General features: G+C 35.6%; 1 protein-coding gene across 6 annotated transcripts in view; it reads right to left on the bottom strand.

The window, feature by feature from the left end:
* The window catches only part of LOC118204797 (apoptosis regulator BAX-like), a 59,456-nt gene that overhangs the window by 17,240 nt on the left and 18,364 nt on the right, over positions 1-23,852 (bottom strand). For all 6 annotated transcript variants that reach the window (XM_085824718.1, XM_085824717.1, XM_085824720.1 and 3 more), the window contains 3 exons: positions 20,126-20,405; positions 14,102-14,222; positions 2,049-2,276 (listed from right to left, as the gene is read on the bottom strand). In XM_085824718.1, the coding sequence (XP_085680844.1) occupies positions 2,049-2,276; positions 14,102-14,222; positions 20,126-20,325 (549 nt within the window). In that variant the 5' untranslated portion in view covers positions 20,326-20,405. The remainder of the gene's footprint in view (positions 1-2,048; positions 2,277-14,101; positions 14,223-20,125; positions 20,406-23,852) is intronic.

The raw sequence follows: 23,852 nt of genomic DNA, 5'->3' as shown, positions 1-23,852 counted from the left end.
TGATTTACAGTGGAGTAGTGTTTTAGGACCGAAGCTTTTTACAATATTCATAAATGATATGCCTCTACCTTTTCATTCTAATATACTCAAATATGCCGACGACACAGTCATTCTCACCAGTTCACGAAGTCCAAATAATGCTTTAGAGAAACTTCAGCTCCAAGTCAACATTATTAACAAATTTTGTCAAGACTGGAAAATCAAACTAAATACTGATAAATTCTGCGTAGTTCTCTTCCGCAGATACAGGAAAAATATCCCAGTGAATATAAATATCCGACTCAATATCCAAGATATTCCTGTTGCCATCTCCTATAAATACTTAGGTATCTATATTGACAAAACCCTAAATTTCAAAGATCATATTCAATATGTTACAAATAAGGCTAACGCTGCTTTCATTGCTCTCTACTCATTAATTGGAAGAAACTCTTAAGTTAAACCTCCGTACTAAGAAAAATATCTACATCTCACTTATTCGCCCAATAATCCTCTATGCAGTTCCAGCCTGGGCTACTGCCCGAAAAATAGACAGACAAAAATTAAATGTTCTTCAAAACAAAATCTTACATAGCATAGTAAACGCACCCTGGTTCGTGCGAAATTCTCAAATTCACAAAGACCTGGATATCAAACCAATTCACAACCAAATCCTAATTTCTGCACACCGCTTCTTTGAAGATATGAGAAATTCTCCCTATGAAGCTATTAACCACTTGCGCTATGATTTAACTTCACGGTTGCGGTGCCGTGTGCTACAATATAACAAGCGGTAAAGTGTCTCATTTACACTGCCCCACGTCTGCATGTGCAATCCAGAGCTGTAACTCGAGAAATAAACAATCTCGTTGTTAGGCGACGTGTGCACCACTTTATTTTCGTGTTTGCGATAAATGTCTATCGACGTGGTGTTCACGTCGCTCACGTTTTGAGACAAAAGCATCTCGACGTGCGTGGCACATCTTTTTAGCACAAGTGATTAAATCGCTTACAGACTATGACCTTACTATTGAGCACGTAGTGAAAAGACCTCGGAACGATCCACCACAATTCTAAGTGGTAGTAGTGTATATATTGTACAAAATTTTTATTTTACTATTACTCTTCAGTTACTATTCAAGAAAGATGAACTTTGCAAAGTTAGAACTTTATTTTTCATCAATGAAGTCTTCGTTTTACTACTTATTTAACCAAGATTTTTACTTTTACTTCTTATTTTTACTATTTCGTATCGTGTGTTTTAAAATCAAAGTTCGTGGTCAACACCAAGTGCTTACTCTCACTCATTAGCCCTAGTGAGCCACATGACCTCATTTTCGCCTTTTACAATTTACTATTCATTTAATGATTATATCGCAAGTTTAGATGATTTTCAAGTGTTTCAAAAGACAGGACACTTAAATTCACGGATAGATGTTGCTTTTACTATGTTCGAACTTTATTTATTTTTAAAAACTACAAAAAACTTCATTTTTTGAACTCTGACTCCTCGACCAATCTTAATGCCGGACGCTGATCACGTGTTTCTGCTCTTCTAGACTCGCACAGAAGCTTAGACTTTCATTTTGCCTCTCGCCGCCATTGATATAATCTGCCATGATATGCAATTTAGCAAAACTTACTTTATGAGTTCTCTCATTTATTGATCTCGCCTTTGGGCGCGGTGTATTTTTAAATACACCTCTTAAATTTTTAACTTTGTGGCCTATGGTATAATGATAATATACTGGTAAGAGCTTCTAGTAGTTAAAGCCAGCAGTAAAGATATGATCCAAGATCCAAGAAGCCGTTTTCAGACGAATAACCCTTCTGGACTACCCCTTTGGACGTAATGACTATATATACAATTATACACAAATTTTTTCATTTCTATATGCGTTCACTGATAGGAATAAAATCATATTCAATTTTAATTCGATAATTCAGCATATTTGATAACCTGGCATTGCTAAAGTCTCAAATTTGCCGGATTATCGGACTTTTGCTGTATACTGACGAGTGATGAAAAAGGTAATATAAAAGAAAGAGAAAAACCAAAGATTACTTACCCAGCCACCATGCTCATAGACCCATTTGCATACTTTTTGTACCATAAATTCCAAACACCACAGGAAAAATTGTTTGGCTAAGGTATTTTTTCCTTCTTTAATACATCTGAGCAATACGTCAGAACAATAATAAAATAATGATAAGAGACACCATTTGTCTGGGGAATCTTTGAAATAGTCACTGAGAAAAGTTTGGCAGTTTTCACGGTTCAGGTCATCTAAATTAGTCTGTAATTGAAAAAATTCCTTCAAATTATTCATTAAAACTAACAGAATTTAATATTTTTAAATATCATTCTTTTACTATATGTATAGATTTACGGCGGTTTACGGAAAAGAATTTTCCTTTGAAACCATTAGTAAATTAAAATGGCGTGAAGCGAAGGAACAGAATCACTGTTATATCAATAAAGGAAAAAAATCTGAAAACATTCTCTAATTTCAAAGAAGAAAATGATTTAGGATCTTAGGATGTAAGATTACAACTTAACTCCTAAAAAAAAGAATCTATTATTAAAATTATTTAAAAAAATAAAAAAATCATTGAACAAATTTTTAAAGTATAAAGTATATAAATTATGAGGGTCACTCAAAAATTTTTCAGATACGTATAGTTTTTTAAAATTATACTTACGAAATTTTAGGAAAGTTCAAAATACTCTTCTCCAGCGTCAATGCACTTCTGTAGCGAATCTTCCAAAGATTAAATGCCTCAAGCCATTCAATCGATTAAATTGATTAAAAAATACATTTATAGCTTCATAAATCCTCTCTTCGAAATGAAAACGACATCCATGCGAGTTCTTTATTAGATTAAAAGATAGCCTAAAGTCATAAATAGATGAAACTCAACTGTCAATCTTGCTGAATGAGCAGGTGCATTATAAGGGTGGAGCATGGTCTGTCTAATCTTTGGAATATGGTAACAGGTAGTTTGGCGACATTTAGGTAAGGCGATAAAGGTTACCAGCTAGGAATTTAGCAGTGTACATGGATAATGTCAAGAGTGTGCGCAATGTCATTTTTGTGAAATTCTGGGATGTTTTTTAAAGTGAAAATAGGTCGACGTGTACGTGGATGATACCGTGTAGGTGCAATTCTTAAAAAAGCGGCAAGCAGTTTGCGATTCTGCACTTTCTCCCAATTTCGCACCTAATTTTCGTTATGATTAAGCACTTTTGTTCCATATAAGTTCTAGCATAAGCGTAATTCGGCTAGCAGATTGTTGGAAAAAAATGTTGATTAAAAAAAAAAAAAAAACCATGCCTTTATTTCATGAAAACAAAATGGCGTCCAAACAAAAACTAGCAGGTTGCTGTAGCAGGGTTGGTCGCCAAAAAATCACGAAGTTACCATAATCCAAAGATTAACCCATGGTCCTCTAACATCCGCTTCTTGGAGAATTTCTGGAAGACACTTAGTGGTGTACCAGTTAGGTGTGACTGTCTTCTGTCCTTCCAGCTTGATGGCTTTGACTAGTCATGTAGTTCTGAAGAAAACAGCTTACATTACTTTTCTGATGGCTCGTTTTCTTTTCTCTATTGGGCGCGTGGAATCATCTTCTAAGACCCATACTTTACTTTCAAAAATCAAAAAATGTTATTTACGTTTCATCACCAGTTATGATTTTAGGAATTATTTTTTATATGCAATTTTTCATGAATAATTTTATGTATGGCGGCATATCCAATGCTAAGTTCCTCTGTATCATTTGGTAGGTGCAGTGATTATCATCGATTAAAATTTTCCATATGGCAGACACATTATCAGGGATTACTGCTGACAGCAGTCTTCCTGCGTGTTCTTCATCCAGAAGAGAGTTGCGATCTCTGTAAAATTCTCTAAACCATATGAATACATTAGCACGACATGGACTTTCATTTCCAAATGCTAGACGCTGGATGCGTTCTTCTTGGTTTAATCTCACTTTAAAATTATAGAAAAATCATAACACGATAATATTCTCTTTTCAATTCCAATTTTCCTTCTGCCTAAAATTTATTCTGTGCTAAACTACTTGCCAGTAAAAAAAACAATCTTCTGCGAAGCTATTTCATATTTTAAAATCTAACCCAATTTAATGTTTTTTTTCCTGCCACTTATCACCTGCGAATATCTCAAAAATTTCAGAATGATCTACGTAATATCATATTATTTGCATAAATAAAATAAAAAAGTGTACAGTGCAGTTTAAACTTTTTAAAATTCTGAAGACAGAAGAGAGTATACTTAAAAACTTAGAAGAATTTGTAGGAGGAAGATATTACATTAAATTTAATCATTGGAGATTTGCTAAAAAGAGATAACAGTTCTTAAAATACACTGCCGGGGGGGGGAATCAGATTTTAAATTACGTTTGAAGAGGCGTTTTTTGAACATTTTGTGTGTTACCTTTATTTATTAAATATCATGTTCTTTGCACTTAAATCATAAAATTCAGTTCAACAGCAATGTCGCAAAATAATTTTAAAATGAGCATATCTTTAGAATTTGCAATACATAGTTCCCCCGCGCTGGAGATAAAAAGGTTCCCCCCCCCCCCCCCCCGTAGATTGTTTTGCCATTGCTCACTTTTAAATCGTTGAATGTGTTAAGCAAAAATTCGTTAAAGTTTTACAAAATATGAAATCGATAATAAAACAAATTCCAAATTTGGGCTCATATTCGCAGTAGGATTACATCATTCAAAATTAGATGGCTCTAGGTACCGTTGTTTTATTACAATGCGAGAAACATACGTACATTTATGTAGATTCTTCATGATTTAATTTCTTAAATATAATACAGGGAGACAGTATTTGGTGGCAACGATTTAAACGATTTGGTCCCAAAACACTAGGTTAGGCTGTGGAAGAAAATGAAGGAGGAGTGGAATAAAATCAACCTTTTAATGTTTTAAGAAAAGTACTTTTATCTTGGAAAGCAAATTCAACAAAAGGGCTATCAGACTGAAATAAAATTCTAAGGTGTGTTTATATATAAATCTTTGTAAAATCGTTATTACAAAAATGTGTGAACACCCTCAGTAATTTAAAAGCGTATTTGTCATATATATGAGAAGAATGTTCTGTATCTTCTTATATGCGGCTAAAGTGTTTGTCGCCGATAGTTTATTGGTTGTTTACGTAACTGTAAATTGTTTTATTCCCCGTGCAGTGCAGTGCATGAAGAATATTATGAGAAAGCTAAGCCGCAAAAATTAAAAATACAAGAGCAGGTGCATTTAATAAATAAATTTAACATCTGTATATAATAGAATTCGGAAATATGCAACTGGCAACGAAGAAATAAATATCTTTATTATATGCGGCTTAAGTGTCTGTTTGTCGCCGATAGTTTATGGGTTGCTTGCATAACTGTAGTAGCCAATAGGGTGAAGTTGCCACGGCACAGGATTACCGTTTCAATTCAAGACGTAGACAATTTCCTGTAAAACTTGCCTTTGCTATGACCATCCATAAGTCTCAGGGGCAAACGCTTAAGCGTGTTGGAATTTTTTGACCTGAGCCTGCATTTGGACACGGTCAACTTTATGTCGCCTGTTCAAGAGTTCGTGAAAGAACGCACGTAAAATTAAAAATAATGGATGGTCCTCTGCAAGGCGAGCTTAAAAGTGATGGAAAGATCTACACAAGAAATGTTGTGTACAAAGAGATCTTTGACATGTGAACATTTAACATTTCATTATTTAAATCACCTTTACTGATTGAGCTAGCGGTGGGCTGTTAAGAAATGTACTGCCAGCGGTTTCCTTCATTGCCCTCTACTTTAAGCAATTAAGCAAGTAGAAGGGGGAAACCCCGTGGAGCAGTAAGCAAAGGGGCGTCCTCGCCGCCTGCCCTGGGTAATTCAGTTTGAATTAGTAGACACCTTTGCACAAATCATTTTAATTACAATTAATAATGTCTAAAACAGTGATCATTTCGTATGACCGCCGGGCTTTCTAGTTTCTACATAACTCAACAGAGAAATATATGTTACTTACATGCAGCAGATTTGCATACTAAATGCTGTATAGGAAATACACATATCGCTATGAAAAAAGAAAAAAAAAGTTATGGTGCCACTTTGGGCACACCCACAGAATTAAAACGATAAGTGCTATCTTCATAAAATTTTACTTGTGTACTCCTCTAGGCCTAATTAGACTGCCTACCTTTTTTTTTCATCAAAACTCCGACTTAACTCCGAAGGTAGCGTACCGGGGAAAGAGTTAATTACAGCTTACAACTTCCTTTTCAGAATCTTGGTTGAATGCAAATGAGGAGAAGAAGTATTTAACTGTGAAGTATTTAACTTCGTTAGAGATTCTAATCAGCGCGCATTAGCCTTTTGGTATACTCTCTCGAAAGCTATTTTTACGATCGGCCGTACTTTAGGCCCTTGATAGCTTCGCCGTTAGTTAGCGTTAAGGGGCCAACTCTGTTAGGATCTTGATAGCTTTGGCTATATCTTTTTAGTTTAGTTAAGTTTTATTGTTTATTATGCTTGAGTTCAAGCCCAAGTGGAGGCTTCATTGTAACTCCAAGAAGGAGTCGTCTGTTAAATTAATTTTGAATAATAAGGGGTAATTAACCCTTGGTACGTTTACGTTACTATCTTTTTGAACTTGGCGATTATTCGCTTATCAGTTCTCAACGTTCCAGACACATTGCAGTAACTTCTACGAAGGAACTTTACATTGCCGCCAGAAAAACTTTTAACGGATCATGCCGTTAGGAAACGAAAAATTTTCGTTGACCCCTCCGACCTTTCAGGTCCCTCAGACGTCAACAAATCCGATGGAAGGATTCAGATTTATCGTAGAAACTATGAGAGCTGCGATGAAACCAGCAGCAACGTTCGACGGATAAGGCTCAGTAATGACCTTCTTCGAGCAGCTGGACCTGCATTTCACCTTGCATCCTTTAGAACCAGCTACAAAAAATTACGATAGCTACGACAAACTTAAAAGGTCAAGCTCTCAGCTGGTACAAAGGAATTGGCAAGTTCTTGTTGGGGGATCCAGGTTCGTAGACGTACAGCTGGGAATATTTTAAGACAACATTGTTGAAAGCATTTCCAGTTGTGAAGGGCCGTGTGAAATTAGAATCAGAACTGTTTAGCAAATATCAAACGAGTTTCGATGAGTTAACGGAGTTTATCTTAAGGAAACTTCAAGTTTTTAATCTATTATACGGGAAGAGGCCAGATAATGAGCTTATTGAGGTGATTTTACCGCGTCCCAACATGGTCTTATCAATTCTCAACGTTCCAGACACATTGCAGCAACTTCTACGAAGGAACCTTACAAAGTAAATCAAAAGTTCCCGTAAATGACGCTCATTCGGCTCAAAACTCGACATTTTCACACGAAAAAAATATATGATGCTAATACAAAATGGCTAGTATTTTAAGGTTATGTTATTAGCAGATGTCCAAACTTACGATATGACGTTTTTCATCAGACAATTTTAACTATTAACTTACTGGTAGCCCCATTCTTTTTCAAGTGGAGGAGAATTATTTATACTCCCAATAAAATTAGCAAGGAATGCTCCTTTACCAGTGGTGGAAATGTGCTGTGCCCTCACCGGGACTCGAAAGTGAACTTTTGAATATGCTAACCGTAATGACCGTAATCTCTCTACTTACACAAACATATCACCAAGGCATGCAGAACCGTAATCCCTCTACTTGTATGTTCTCCTACCTTTCTGCATGCCTTGGTGATATGTTTGTGTAAGTAGAGGGATTACCCCTTTTTAAAGGGCGAATGGGGATTAGGGGACACAATCGCCAGATCCTGGTGGTAAAAAATCATCATCTACCAGCTTTTAGTTCGGGCACCACTCTAGTCATTAGGTTTTCCCAAAGCATGAGATGTGAAAAATGTGCAATGCCTTCGCCGGGATTCGAACCTGAACCTCTCGAATACGCGCCGAGTGTGCTAACCGTCATGCCACAAAGGCATGCAGAAAGAAGGGAGAAAATAATCTTTTACCTTTTACCTACAGATTACCGTGGAGAGAAACATTACAATGAACCTAAACCGTATAGAATCAAAACTTTGATCAAGTCATGTCTTTCAGTAAAAATATGTAAAATAAATATTTTTTATGTAAGCTCAGTAGAAATGAATTGTTGACAAAAAATTATTTTCATAGCTGAATTAATAAAATAAAACATGTACCCTTTCAAAAACAAATTAACATCTATATATTTAATATATATTGGGGAAGCTAAAGAAGCTTAAATGGGAATTTTTCATAATGCAAGTTTTAAAATGATGAAATTTACTTCGTATAAATTTCAAATTTCCTTTTATTCAGATTTTGCATCTAAACGCAAAACCGAGATGAGGGTGACGCTCTTGCCTCTGCGAACGGCTAAAATGGGCGTCGAATTAACTGCAAAATTCTCGAAATGCATTTAAAAAATAAATTATGGCTATTAATTTCGATGAGTTGCCTGCATGAAAGATTTCCTCCATGTGTAACGTAAATACGAGCCAGTTTCCTCTAGAAAGTCCTCTACGAAGGAATCCCTCCACTTACACAAATAGAACTTGTATGTTTTGCATACTTAATTAAAGAAACAAATATAATAGAAGGAATAAATTGAATTTAAATACAAATTTAATTAATTCTTTGCGCCATTGCTGCAAGGAACGAAATTTAAATTTTAACAAACATGTATATACGTAAAAAGCAAATTTAAAGTTAAAATAATAATAAAAAAAAATTATAAAATTAAAAAATGTGCAAACATATAAAAGATATAATTTTCGAACTAATCTACAATATCATTTAAATTCAGATAGCATAACTAAATCAAGTGCAAAACCAATCCATGAAAATAAATTCACCAATTTAGCAAATTAAAATTAATCTAAAAATTTTTTTAAAAAATGCATAAGTGAATGACTGTTGAGCCGGCAGGAGACAGACTTATCAAAGGGAAATTGCCTCCAAACCTAATCATTCATTTCGTGTTTCGTCATTCATGCAGGGAAGGGTAAAAGTCAAAACCAAAAGTAAATACAGAGTGAAAAATGTCCAAAAAGAAATACCAATAAAGTGGTACCTTGAGAAAATAGCAATTAAAAATAAAGGTCTAAAAGGAAAATACCAATAATGAAGTATTTTGAGAATTAAGCAATGTAAAGTCTGGTATTAAATTAATTAGAAACATTCTTTTAAATTAAATTTTTCATAAAAATTAATTTAGAAACAAATGCATATTAGAAACCTTTCTCTACAGAAACCTCCCCGACACAAATATGCACATCAATCAAAAAGAAACTAAAAAGGAAGTAGACATAATTTATATAAACCAAAAAGAAACTAAAAAGAACTAATTCATAATTTATAAAAAACAAATAAATTCTTAAAAATATATAATTACATATCTAGAAAATACTTAAATACTACATAAAAATACTTAAAAAATACTTAAAAGCAAGTAAATAGTAAGTTTTAATTCTAACTTACCTACCATATTAGCGTTGGGGTCTGTAAAAGTATTTCTTAAGTGATGTAAGTGTGTTCTGCAAATTATATAGATGACGCTTGTGTAAGTAAAGTTGAGTGCCAAGCTGCTATCTTTGTTTTATTTAAAATTTTGTAAACTTTAATATTAAAATATTTAAATAATATAAATCTAGAAAAAATCAAAGAATATCCTAAAAGTATGTAATTCAAGTTTTAATTTTAACTGACCAAATATGTATGGTAGCTGAGCCAATCAAGAGATGTAAGTTTGCTCTGCAAAGATCTTTCTAATGAAGTAAAGTAGAGTCAAGTGGTTATTGTGAATTAATAAATGTAAACTGTTTGTAATGTTAAATGTGTGTTGCAAAATTGTGTAAATTATGCTAAGTGAAAAAAATTTTTAGTGAAAAATGTAAATTAAAAAGTAATTAAGTAAAACTGAAATGTTTAAAATTTTAAAATGCTTTAAAGTAAAATTTAAATTAAAAAAGTCTTAAAATGTTTTTAAAAAATTCCCCAAATTTTTTAAAGTAAAATTTAAATTTTGAAATGAATTCCTAAAAATTTTTTATTTATTAAATTGAATTCCTTAAAAAATATTTATTAAAAGCTAAATTTAAAGAAAGAAAATATTGAAAGTTTTAATAAACTTGATTCCAACTGGTATATCAAAACTTTACTAAATGCTGGCTAAAGTATGGAAAATTAGAAGAAGATTAAAATCTTCACTCAATTCGGGCTATAATTGAGACTTTTGAAAAGAGTTGGCCCTTTATTAGTAAAGGGAAAGAATCCAGTATTGATTAAATATACATATTTACAAATTTATTTACAGTAAAAATTTACACGATAATTCCTTTACTCTTTATTCTTTACCTCCATTACCCTCCATTACTTTTATTCCTTTACCTCCATTACCCTCCAGCTAAGGTTTAAGGTAATGTTATCATACCATAAAGAGCCAAAAAATATATATATTAGTTCGAAAATTAAATCTTTTATATGTTTGCACATTTTTTATTTTTTTTAATTATTTTAACTTTAAATTTGCTTTTTACGTATATACAGTCAAAAGTCGTTAATCCGGACTCGTCGGGACTTCGGCAATTCCGGATTATCGATTTTTCCGGATTATAGATCATCAGTTTAAATCTCGTAAGATGGCATGCAGAAATTCCAAAATTAAAAATATGAAACCGTAATTTATGAAATAATGAACAATTATGATCTAAAGGGTATCAAAATTTGCAAAAAGAAAAAGCTTAATATTTATTTGTTTACTTTATTAAACATTTCTTTCAATGTAAGTTGTTTAAGTTTTGCTTCGTTTCATGTGATAATACTTTCTCTTTAATTCTATTAAACAGACATAATTTCTTGTTCAGTTACAAAGTTCCGCCGTTCAAGTCCTATAATTGCTGTGTCAAGAACACCGACTAATTTGTCAATCGAAATTTTTTTGTTTTCAATAACCTCTGTCACTTTTCTTCGCTATCGGAAGCGAATTATAATGACGAGGAACTTGTTTTAAATCATATCAAAGACGGAGCATATCGAGATGAAATACTACATTTGGTAAGGAATTATAAGCCAAATAAAATAAAAACATCTGCGCTGAAGATAAGGATAGTGCTGACAAATCAACTTCCAATTCATTACGCGCCCGCCGCCGAGCAGCGTGAAAATGATAAACAGATTTCAGATTTCAAAACATACTTTCGCTTTAGATCCTTTACATATTAACAAATATATATCGGAAATTCTATTTGATATAATCGAAAGTTTAAGCTTACTTTTATAAAATTGCTCTTACAGTCTGCAAAAAATAATAAGCCGGATGCAATTCGAAAATTAAGGAACAACGCAATCATCAACATTAACTGAAATAGATAATTATTTAGCTTATACGTCCATTATACATAAAATGCGCACGCGAAAACGTATTCTGCACTTGCGCACACTCATATGCGCAGTCGTAAAAGGTCTTACGCGCACGCGTGATCGCCTCTGCGCATGTGTCAACGCGGCGCATGCGCAGAAAGTTTTTAGTTTTGATGTCCGGATTATAGATCATTCCGAATTATGGGTGTCCGAATTAACGACTTTTGACTGTACATGTTTGTTATAATAGACGGAATATATCTTCCTTTACGAAAAAAAGAGAAGATTTTCTTGTGAAATGTGAAAATTCAACTTCGAATATACAAATATAATAGCAGATTATGGAAAGAAGTTAAAACGAAATGTTTATAAATCTCATTATCAATAATCAATTGATAAAAGAAGTAGTAATTTTGTCAGAAAATGTCAGAATTTTTCATGGTTAAAAAAAAAAAAAAAAGATATATATTTTAATTCCACAACTAAAATAGAGATATCAAAATATAAGTTAATTTTCCCCTCCTTTCCGCATGCCTTCGAGGTGTAACGGTTAGTGCATTCGACGCGTATTCGAGAGTTCCAGGTTCGAGTCCCGGCTAGGGCATTGCTCACTTTTCGTGTTTCCTTCTTCAAAAATCGTAATGACTGTATAGTGGCACCCAAACTAAAAGATGGTGGATGATGATTCTTCCCATTTGCACATTTTTCGTGTCCCCTGCTTCAAAGCTACCAAATGACTCTACAAAAAATAAACGAGATAACTTTCGGTTTCCAGTTTCTAACTGATGAAATATTCTAGCATTGGATTTGAGCATTTTGAAAATCAGCAGCTTAGTATTAACCAAATGATGAAAATGCTTCTGACATTCCATCAGAAATAGCTAGTTTTAAAACAATGCTCTTTCAATAAACCTGGTAACTAAAGCAAAATCAGATCCTTTAAAGATAATTCAGGAATGAAGTCTAGTTGAATCTACCTGAAGTAAGGAAATTGCATTGAGAATATTTTTAACTTTGACATTTATTAATCTTAGAGTAAAAGAAATTTCTGGAAACTGCAAATAAATATTTTATCAAATAATATAAATTTCTGCAAATAAATAATTAAACCATGCTCTTCCCCCCCCAAAAAAAGTTTAAATATCACTATGCAGAACATATATTAAATAATGAAGTAGATTTTGAAAATAATTATTGTCGATTTATTTTATTCAAAGCAAGAAAATTAAATTGCAAAAAGAGTTTGATTATTAATGTAATACTTTTTATAATAATTTTAGTGCTATTTACATTATTTAAATATTATTTGCTATTTATGAAAAAGTAATTTTTAATGTTTCATTTAAAATATCTAAAATATGACATGCATTAATTTTCTGAATACAAAAAGTTATTATAAATACTATAAGAGTTATAATAAGATTTTATGTAGTTACTGTAATGGAATATAGATGTGTATAGATTTAGCTAATTTTATCGTATTAGCTAAATCGCGCATTTACTTCTTTGTCTCAAACGAAAAAATATTGTTGCATTCTATGGGCTCCTGGATTTGAAGTGATTGACGACAACACTTGATGAAGAATCAAAACACAATTTATTTCCCAGTATTACACAGGAGAGTTCCAAAGACACTTTTACAGTCGTCGAAAAACTACGATAAACACGTTCAAACAATCAGCAACACAGCCTTCAGGCAACAACGGTGACGACAGCTTCACGGCCAAGCACTAAAGTACAGCTCCCGACTCGGTTCGGTTGCTCTCAAGCTAATTTCTGAGCTCAACATATTCTAGGTACTATTCTACTATGCATACATGCGAGGTTTATATAGCTTTTGAACTGGCTTCAAGAATATTCTCGGGAAAACCAATACGAATTCGTTCTAGAACGTTCTCACTCCATCTATGGCATATCGCCAATTTTGTCGCTAACTGTTGCCGAATGGGCCTTTCGTGCCAAATCTGGCAACCCTGCTTTTCCCTGCTACTTTCTGGCAACCCTAATCCCACATTGCAGGAAGCTATTTTACCGCAGCTGGGTATTTCGTAACAACATCTAAGCACGGCTGTTTCTGAACGTTTTATATGTTTCAGAATTCTTAAAATTCACGTTTTAAATTTGGCAAAAGTAGTTTAAGTCAAAGCATTTCGGCCATGTTTTCAGGAATATTTTTTTATTTAACAGAACCGATTAAATTAAAAAAAAAGCCTTCGGTAATATACAGAAACAGTGTACTAACTGGAACTTTCCGTATAAAACAGTGTTCTTCATATGACCAAAATTATCATAATTTGAAAGCTCAGAGCGTATTTGATACATTTCTGAAATTTGAATCCTAATCTACAATCAATTCAAGTGATATTTAACAATTTTTTTATTATTTTGAAATACGATTTTGAAACATCCTGTGTATTTTTCATATACCGTTTAAATACGTATTGATATTATACTATCAACTAAACATATACCTTGACAATTATTTATCACATTTTCATAGCACTGCGCATTAAAACAAAATAATTTTAGGTGCAGACAGAAATTCTGAATATGAAATTGAAAGAATTGTGTCAATATGCGACAGATTTGTATGTGCCTTTTATTGATACAATTAACATAAAATTAACAATAAACAATATAATATACAATTAACTGTAAGCAGACATATCATATATGTTTAACAGAATGTTCTCCATTTACCTCGTTAGCTTCTTGATTAACTTTCACTCTCTGTGGACTCTTTCCGAATTCTTCTGCCCACTCCTTTAGCTTTGCTCCTTTTGAGCTGAGACTTGAATCATAATAACCAGATGGAATGAGCCTGAATAATAATTTGTCAAATTAAAATGATTAGCTTGAAATAAAAATGACGTGGACCTGAAAGCGAAATTAACTGCACTCAAATTTTACTTTTAACATTAAATAGAATATTGAAGTTCTTCTCAACTCCCATCCCTAATCGTTGCAATCATGATGAATGAATTCATTAATTAACAGTATGCAGATATGCATTCGGAGATAGATGAAAAGCGTTTCCTATTCCGTAAACTATAAATTTGCCTTCCATCTTCATTCTAGAAGTGAACTGATCGCTAGTGATAGAAAACTAGCCGAGTAACAACGAAGGCACACGTACAGAATACAATATCTGAACACTGAAAATATCTACATTGGTTATCATAAATTAAGGAAAAATCACAAAAGTCACGATTACTGAAAAAGTTGCATGTAGAATTTAATGAAACTTGCCCACAATATACAACACATAGTAAGGTATCAAATAACATAAAAAGAAATTACCAGACAAATATGCTAGTATAGAAATTAGCACATGTATAAAATGAACAAATCGAAGGTGTCAGTTTGCTATAGGAAAAGTACCTTCAATATGGAATATTGTCGCCTCTAGAAGCAATACAGAACTTACAGCGATGCGTGATGCTTTCAATTATGCGATCTATCAGTTACCATAGGAAGCGAGTGCCATTGCTCTTGCAAAGCAGTTGCAAGCGCGACAAGGGTCTGAGGGGGCGGATTGAGAGCAGCTAGACGTCTCGCTAAAGCGTCCCAAACGTGCTCGATAGGATTCAAGTCAGGGGATTGAGCTGGCCACTCAATGCGCATAATTGTTTCCTGTTGAAGATAATGATCTACGATGCGAGCCCTGTGTGGTCTTGCGTTGTCGTCCTGCCCCGGCATATGGGCGCACATAAGCATTAAGGATGTCATCTCTATAAATATGAGCATTCACGGTTCCCCTTGGAAAGACATGGAGGTCTATGCGTCCACCCAAAGAGATGCCACCCCAAACACAGACACTTCCTCTTCTGTATGCATCTCTTTCACGGATGCTTGACGGATGATAACGGGTTCCAGGTTCTCTCCATATCAAATAACGCTTACTATCGCTTTCTAGACTAAACCCGGACTCATCCGTAAAGAGAACTGCCCTCCATTGATCAGACGTCCAGTGGACATGTTGTCGTGCCCACTGAAAACGGTCTTTCCTATGGCGTGACGTGAGCGGCATACAAATGGCTGGCCGCCTCGCATACAGACCACCTTCGTGAAGCCTTCTACGCACAGTTGACGTTGACACGAACCTTCCGGTGGCTGCAGCAAAGGCGGATCTAAGAAGAGTCGGAGTAGCGGTTCCATTCTTTCGTGCACATAATGTCAAATATCGGTCATCGGCGCTCGTCGTAGCAGTTGGCCGTCCTTGCCTGTACCTCCTAGATGCGGAATCTGTGGTTTGAAGTTGCCTCCAAACTCTTTGAACGACAGAAGGACTCACACTTAGCTATCTGGCCACTTCTGTTTGACTTTATCCTGCCTCTAGTCTCCCAATGGCTCTCCTTCGTAGTTCTGCAGGCAAACGATGCCTGGAGGTCATTGTTACGAATTGGCTATCTCAGATTTCTGATGTCACTGTCAATGTGAAATATGTGGGCTTGCTCTCAAGCATGGACTTTTATGCTCCTCACAGATGAAGTATTCTGAAAGCAGCGCCACTGATTTGCATATCGCAGTTTTACTCAGCTACTCTTACTTGACAATATATTAAAATTTTACACTGTTTGGCTTATATTTGAGGAAGTTATCGCTATTTTTGTGATTTTCCCTTAATTTATGATAACCAGTGTAAAAAGATGTATAACACACAGTTGGGTCGGACTTGACAGTATCAACAGGGTCCCAGCTGCGCCTGATCCGACCACTGTATAAACGATGGTGCAGATAATCCCCCCCAGGCCAACCACTCCGAACTATGGAGGTAGGAATAAAAGGAGATGCTATTGTGGCGGACTGCGCAGAGACGAGAAAATCATCTGTGCGGTTTCCGCAAGTTACTGTTTTCAAGCTTTTGTGAAGTGTCACACGACATGGTCTGACATCGCAGACGCAATAATTCGTTCCAGTTGACAATACAAGAGACATAACTTCACGACAAGTGTCAAGAGATTTTAACATTCTGCACTGTGTCTGCCGTCACAGCCTCTCTATTTCAGGAGGTCTGACGAACCAATGATCTTGTTTTCCCTCTGACATTGCTCCAGATATAACGAATCAGAGGATGTAAAATAAAACTGAAAAATTAAGGAGACGTGGCTAATTCAGTCTGCAGATTGTTTCCATCGGAACAATACGCCAGAATGCTCTGGAATTCTTGACTAGCAAAACCCGCCGTTAGCAAGATCCTTATATAACGAGGACAGTAATGTTAACCACATTTATTGTTCTACGTTTCCCATGTTATCATATGTTGTAATAGGGCTTCTCATAATTGTAATAAATATGTTTTATGTTTAAAAACATGTGGTAAGTCATATGCAACCTCAACAAATGCAATAATTATTACATGGAGTCATCAGCGCGACCTGCCGCTAGTTACCACACTATCCTCGCACTACAGCTGACGCACTGCCGCCGAGCTTTGGTAGCCGATGGGGTGGGATACTTTTGTTTACATCCAGAGCATGTTACATTGACAGCAGTATGATAGTACTTCTACATAGGGCTTTCCGCACAAATCGACAAACAGGGACACTTTGGCATAAAAGGAAAATTCACTGTTGGATAATAGCAATTTGTATAGTTTAGGTCCGTTTCCGCACAAATCACATCTTGGTTATCTTTCGATAACTTGCAACAGCAATTTTGATTATGAATTTGTTTTATAAAATTCTAACCCACAGGACTGCAAAAATATAAATTTTAGCAAAATGTTAAAGTTGTGTGTAAAGAATGATAAATACCTTTACGTACCTTAAAATGTCAAAATATCGCAAAACAATAACACACTCTAAAGCTCAATTTCCTTGAAATGTTGATGTAAACCACAGTTGGAGTTATCGCTTATAACAAATATTATTGGTTATAATTTAAAAACTCATCCGATTTTGGGCTAGAGTACCTATGTTAGAACAATGCTATACAGAAATATAATATGTATCCTAAGTCGCTATTTCGAGACAGGAAAAACGCAAGTTAAATTTTGTCAATCGACCCAGTAGAGAGGCAAAGAACTCGTAGGGAGATATAGAACTAGCCCCCTTTTCCTTTTCCTTTTTTTTTTTTTTTTTTTTTTTTTTTTTGTGCAAGGTGTACATGATCATAGACCACAATTTACACCCACATAAAGTAATGTTCTTTATTTCTTTCCAGGAAACAAAGTAAATATGACGTCCTTCACAGGGAATTATTTCTAAATATCGTAGACCAAAGATGGGCAAACTATGGCCCGCGCCGGAAAGTTCTATCCAGCCCTCGGATAGAATTTTAATTTGCCGATCCGAAACAAATTAAAAGAAATATATATTTATATATTATATATAGATCTCCTTTTCTACTTTGTTTAATAATATTTTTCCTTTTTCTTTTTTCTTTTTCTCTTTTTCAAAGGACTGATGATCTTTTTACTTTCTCTGTTTTTGTTCTACAAAACATAAATGGACAGAAATAGCAAGCGCAGACAGCTTTCAATCGGTAAAGTGTTAACAGCAAAGGTTCTTTGTTAGTTATAGCTGTAGATTGGCGCCAACAAGCGTTTTCTCTTTCTCGGGGAGCAGACATATGGGAATCCAATTATAGGTGATTTAGACATCATACAAAAAACTTAATTATCTAAACTTAAAGTTTAATAAAATTTAATCTGTTTGCTGGCCAGCTAGCTAGTTTCATTTCCCGAGGTTAAATTCAATACCCTCAGTAAATGAAGAGAAGCTTTTAAGAATGAAGATGGCTTAAAAAAAAAAAAACTGCATTTGGAGTTCGAACGAAGATTTCAAAATTTCAGTGCCATTCAAACAGAATTGGATTTTTTTACCATGCCTTTCAAGGTAAATTGTGAAGCAGTGACATCAGATTTGCAGCTTGAATTAATTGAGTTGCAATCTAACTAACAATAATCTCAAACAGTTGTTTCTGAATATGCCAAAGTTAGAGTTTTACGAATCATTATCGAAAGTAAGTTTCCCAAATTTAATATCTCACGCCCAGAAAATCAGTGCTATGCTTGCTTCATTCTATATATGTGAACAAGCGTATTCAACTATGAAACTTTGAATTATTTCAGAAGTAGACTGGCAGATGAGCATTTAGCCTCGTTTCTTAGAATCAGTACATCTCACTTCGAACCTCAGTATAAGGAACTAAAAATGAAATCACAATTTCATTTAGCTCATTAACATAGTTTTGTAATATTTGTACATTGTTTTTAAAATTTTAGAAAAATTTATCTTGGCCCGCCAAACTTTTTTTTTTCTCGACTTTTGGCCCGCGACCGAATATGTTTGCCCATCCCAGGTTAACAAGATTATGGTTTCCATAAATCAATTGCAGAAGTATCTGGCAAAACTCAAGCCTGTTTCCGCAGTCCTGCACTCGTAGTCCTTGGAAAATTTGAATCTTGTAGGCGTGGAGCTGGAGATCTTTATGTGAAATGCCTGGCAAAACTAAATCCTGTTTCCATAGTCTTGTTTCTGTAGTGCTTAGACAATATGAATATTGTAGGTGTGGAACCTAATATCTTTATGTGAAGTGTCTGGCAAAACTGAAACCTGTTTCCATAGTCCTGTTCCCGTAGTGCTTGGACAATATGAATCTTGTAGACGTGGAACTGAAGGTCCTTATGGAAGATCAGTCGAACGCTGCGGTCTGAAAACCTAGAGTCCAGAGAATGATGCTAATTTCTCAGGGTACGCACTGTTATTTCACTACGATCTCTCTTAGGTCGAACCAGCGGCCTCAAAGTTTCATACCCAGTTGTTGATGGCACAGGCTGATCGAACAGCATTATTACGATGAATCTTGAACTCTCTTCGAAATTCACTTCGAGCGATCGAAATAGGGAAAAAGAATTGGCATGTCATTTCAGAAAAATACCTATATTTGAACAATGCTATATATAAATCTAATACATATCCTAAGTCGCACTTTCGAGACATGAAAAACGCAATTTGAATTTCGTCAATCGGCCCAGTAGAACGGGAGATATAGAACTGTCTCATTTTTTTCTTGCAGTATACATATTTTGTTCCAAACAGAAAATAAGATATAAACAGACAGAAAATATGTTAGAAAATGTCAGAAAACACAATGTATGTTTATCAGCAACAACTTTTCGGTATCATGCATATTGTTGCGTTCTACGAGTTCGTGGATTTGGAATGATTGACAACATTTGATGAAGAATCAAAACTCAATTCATTAGCCAATATTACACAACACATTTCCAAAGACGCGTTGCAGTCGTCGAAAAACAACGACAAACACGCTGAAACAATCAGCAACATAGCCTTCAGGCTATAACGATGAAGCAATTCACGGCAAAGCACTAAAGTACAGCTCCCGACTCGGTTCGGTCGCTTTCGGAGTTCAAAACACTACCACTGGATTCAACGTTCTCAAGATACTCACCACAGATAAACTCGATACACTCGACGATGCACTGCTACTCCGCGTAGAGGCAGGGTTTATATAGCTTTTGGCCTGTCTTCGGGAATATTCCGGTGTAAACCAGTAGGAATTCATTCTAGAATGTTCTCACTTCGTCTATGGCATATGGCCAATTTTGTCGGCAAATGGCTATTTCGTGCCAAATCTGGCAACCCTAAACTCACTTTGCGGGGAAGCTATCTTACCACAACTCAGCATTTCGTAACAATGTTTAAAAAACACATAAATACACAATCAAATTTTATTTAAATTAGGAAATATTAATACCTTGTCAAAGGAATCGCTTCCGGTTGAGAAGCTGACTGTATATCTGAGACATTTACTTCTGAAATTGAGAAAACATTCGGATCTCCTACTCCTGCTTCCGCCAATCGATCACTAACAAAACCTTTGAGTAATAATTGACCTTCCAGATCTACTTCCTCCTTCGATGGTGAATGCAGTACGGGAATCACTGGAATTGCCATAATATTAAATGTTCCTTTATTCGAATAATTAACAGATTAGGTATTTATAGGTGTTCCTTCAAACTTCAACTGAATCCATTCTAAAACAAAAGAAATCACAAGTTTAAAAATGTAATTACCATATCAGTAAGCATTAAATAGAAAATGACCTCATTGTTCCATTTTCAACGTAAATATCATTATATAATAGTAGGAATCGATCCTAATAATATTTGATACGCTCATTTATAAATGTAAAGCTTCCCTAGATTTGATATATGATAAATAAAATCTGAAAATGGGCCACCCAAAAACTGCTGAAATTGTATGTGAACCGGATGAAATTAACCGCTTTTACAACAACAGTCATCACATATTTAAGTTCAACAACACTGCTAATTTATCTACTATCGTGAAATCTATCAATGCCGCGATTAAAAATGTGCAGTATCTTCTTATTCATCCATTGCTACAGAATAAAACACAAAGTCCTTGCATCTGTATTTTAACTTATCTTAACACGTTGAGCGCGGCGCCGGTCCCTGGGGATCGGCAGTGAACTTTCCGTGTGGCCAGCGTCGGTCCTTGGGGATCGACATTGGAATTTTCGTTTGGCTGGCGTCGGTCCGCGGGACCGACAGTATTAAAGTTGAAAAATAAATATAGTCTCAATGAAATGTGATCAAATTTAGTTTTAATGAAATGTATTGAAGCATTCTAAACCAAAATATGCCTTAGCTCGCTGCTGGCTGAACGGAAAGGACAGCAAATTCGGCGCCGCGCTCAACGTTTTAAATAAATCTTAACTTATCTTTACTTTAAGTGAATATATCTACTGGTAGATCCTCCACGTATCTCGCTACTGTTACACCAGACAAGTTAATGTTGGAAATAGCTTGAGCTTGTAATGACTAATCAACATCAAAACGCATCATCTGAACACTGAAGTCATTCTTTTATACACCTTTCATCAAAGGTTTTCCACGTTCAGCAGTTTTTCTGCTATCATATAGTTAATACGAACATTATTTTCGGATTATTTATTCGCTGTGAAGGAAAAAGACCGCTGATAATTTACCTTGATTTGAATTTACTGTTTTTATCGCTTCAAAAATGTCTTTCAATGCAGAATATTTCCCAATGTACTTAGTATCATAAAGCCTCTTTGTGTTATATTCTTCTATTACAGCATGTCTATTATGTTTCTATTACAGCTATACTTTCACAGCAAAAGAGGCAATCTGTCTTACTCTTAAGTGCTCAACGAAAAAGGTGAAAAAAGGACTACTTGAAAAATCGCTTTTTTTTTTTTTTTATGAAAAAGAAAAACGGTTTTCACTGTTTGCCATTGTGCGTTTATTCCAAAACCAAAATGCTTCTGAATTTTAGAATCTGAAACGAATATGAGTAAAGTCGCTTAAATCAACTGTACAAACCTTGTTTATCGCCAAATAATCACGATGTTTACATCCACCTGTTCCTTTGCCAACTGATTTCAACATTACGAGAAAATCGAATTCCATCCATTTTTTACCCGCATGAATTATTCATCGCAAAAATTCAGACTCAGAAGACCTAAAGAGCCTTATATGATATATGAGATTAATTTCAAATTTCAATAGGATGTTGTTCGTACGTGACTGCTAGTCTATCTTATAACTTTTATAGAATGCACAAGGCTTCATGAAGGGGTAGTAATTAATGTGCGCTTCACTTCACATCACAGAAGAGAGAGCGACTAAATTTGTCTACGTCAGGGATGCCCAGCCTATACCTCGGTGGCTGGCAAGACCTTTTGATGTGATTCGCATTGCACGTCTGGTCCTTTCTCAATCTTGTGAAAATCAAATGCCAAGAATGAAAAGGAAAAGACAATTCCAGTTATGCCACACACTCAAAGGAACGTCCGGCCATCAATAACACTATGGCCGAGAGGATCGCACAGAGTACCATATGTCCAGCTCTTTTTAGTAATTTCAAAAAGACGCATCAAGTAAGCAGGTCATAGGGTGTGATACCCAAGAAAGTGAGGCAACTTTGAATAAAAGGAAGAGTCCATTTACACTGAAGTGACAAAAGTCATGGGATAGCAATATGCAAATATACAGCAGTAGTATCGCGTAGAAAATGTATAAATGCGAAGTGCTTTGGCAGGGCTTTCATTTGTGTTCAAGTTATTCACGTGAAGAGGCTTTGACGTGATTATGGCCGCACGACGAGAATTAACAGACTTTGAACGCGGAATGGTAGTTGGAACTAGACGCATGGGTCATTTCGGATATCGTTAGGGAATTCAACATTCCGAGATCCACAGTGTCAAGAGTTTGCCGAGAGTATCTAATTTCAGGCTTAACATCCCACCATGGACAGCGCAGTGGCCGACCACCTGCACTTAACGGCCGAGACCAGCGACGTCTGCGTAGAGTTGTCAATGTTCACAGACAAGCAACACTGCGTCAAATAACCGCAGAAATCAATGTGGGACGTACGAGGGACGTGTTCGATAGGACAGTGCGGCGAAATTTGTCTTCCTTGGGCTATGCCAGCAGAAGACCGACTCGAGTGCCTTTACTGACAGCACGACATCGCCTGCAGCCATCGTGGGTTCGTGAGCATATCGGTTGAGTGATATCGTTTCGTGAGCATATCGGAGTCACGATTTCAGTTGGTAAGAGCTGATGGTAGGGTTCGAGTGTGGCGCAGACCCCACGAAGCCATGGACCCAAGTTGTCAACAAGGCACTGTTCAAGCTGGTGGTGATTACATAATGGTCTGGGCTGTTTTTACATGACATGGACTCGGTCCTCTGGTGCAACTGAACCGATCATTGACTGGAAATGGATACCTTCAGCTATATGGAGATCACTTACAGCCATTCATGGACTTCACGTACTCAAACAACGATAGGATTTTTATGGATGACAATGCGGCATGTCACCGGGCCACAATTGTTCGCGATTGGTTAGAAGAACATTCTGGACAATTCCAGCGAATGATCTGGCCACCTAGATCGCCCGACATGAATCCCATCGTACATTTATGGGACATCATCGAGAGGTCAGTTCGTGCCCAAAACCCTGCACCGTCAAAACTTTCACAATTATGGACGTCTATAGAGGCAGCATTGCTCAATATTCCTGCAGGCGACTTCCAACGACTTGTTGAGCCCATGCCACGTCCAGTTGCTGCACTTCGTCGGGCAAAAGGAGAACCGACAAAATATTAGGAGGTATCCCATGACTTTTGTCACTTCAGTGTACATCACAGACACGCGAATAGTCAACTCTTGCCATAAATAGGGAAATATATCATAGCTGGACGGCCCTATTTACCATGCTCTAAAGTCTTCACAATATATTTAACCTCTCAAGAGATACAGAGGATTATGATTCTATACCTTTAGTCAAGCCCACCATACTGATGGCAAGCTGGAGCTTTTTCTCCGGAGTCCTTGATCTTTTTGCATTTCGTAGTAAACTGTATGAGTTTACTGAAAAACTTGTTAATTTTGAATTCCATGTAGAAATCATTTTCCAACTGTTTCATCG

The sequence above is a fragment of the Stegodyphus dumicola genome, chromosome 10 (assembly GCF_044657685.1).
Source record: "Stegodyphus dumicola isolate Sdum_Otavi_A_Nest chromosome 10, ASM4465768v1".
Lineage (NCBI taxonomy): Eukaryota > Metazoa > Arthropoda > Arachnida > Araneae > Eresidae > Stegodyphus > Stegodyphus dumicola.
The sequence above is the reverse complement of the archived record's forward strand: the minus strand, read 5'-3'. Positions and strand labels throughout refer to the sequence as shown.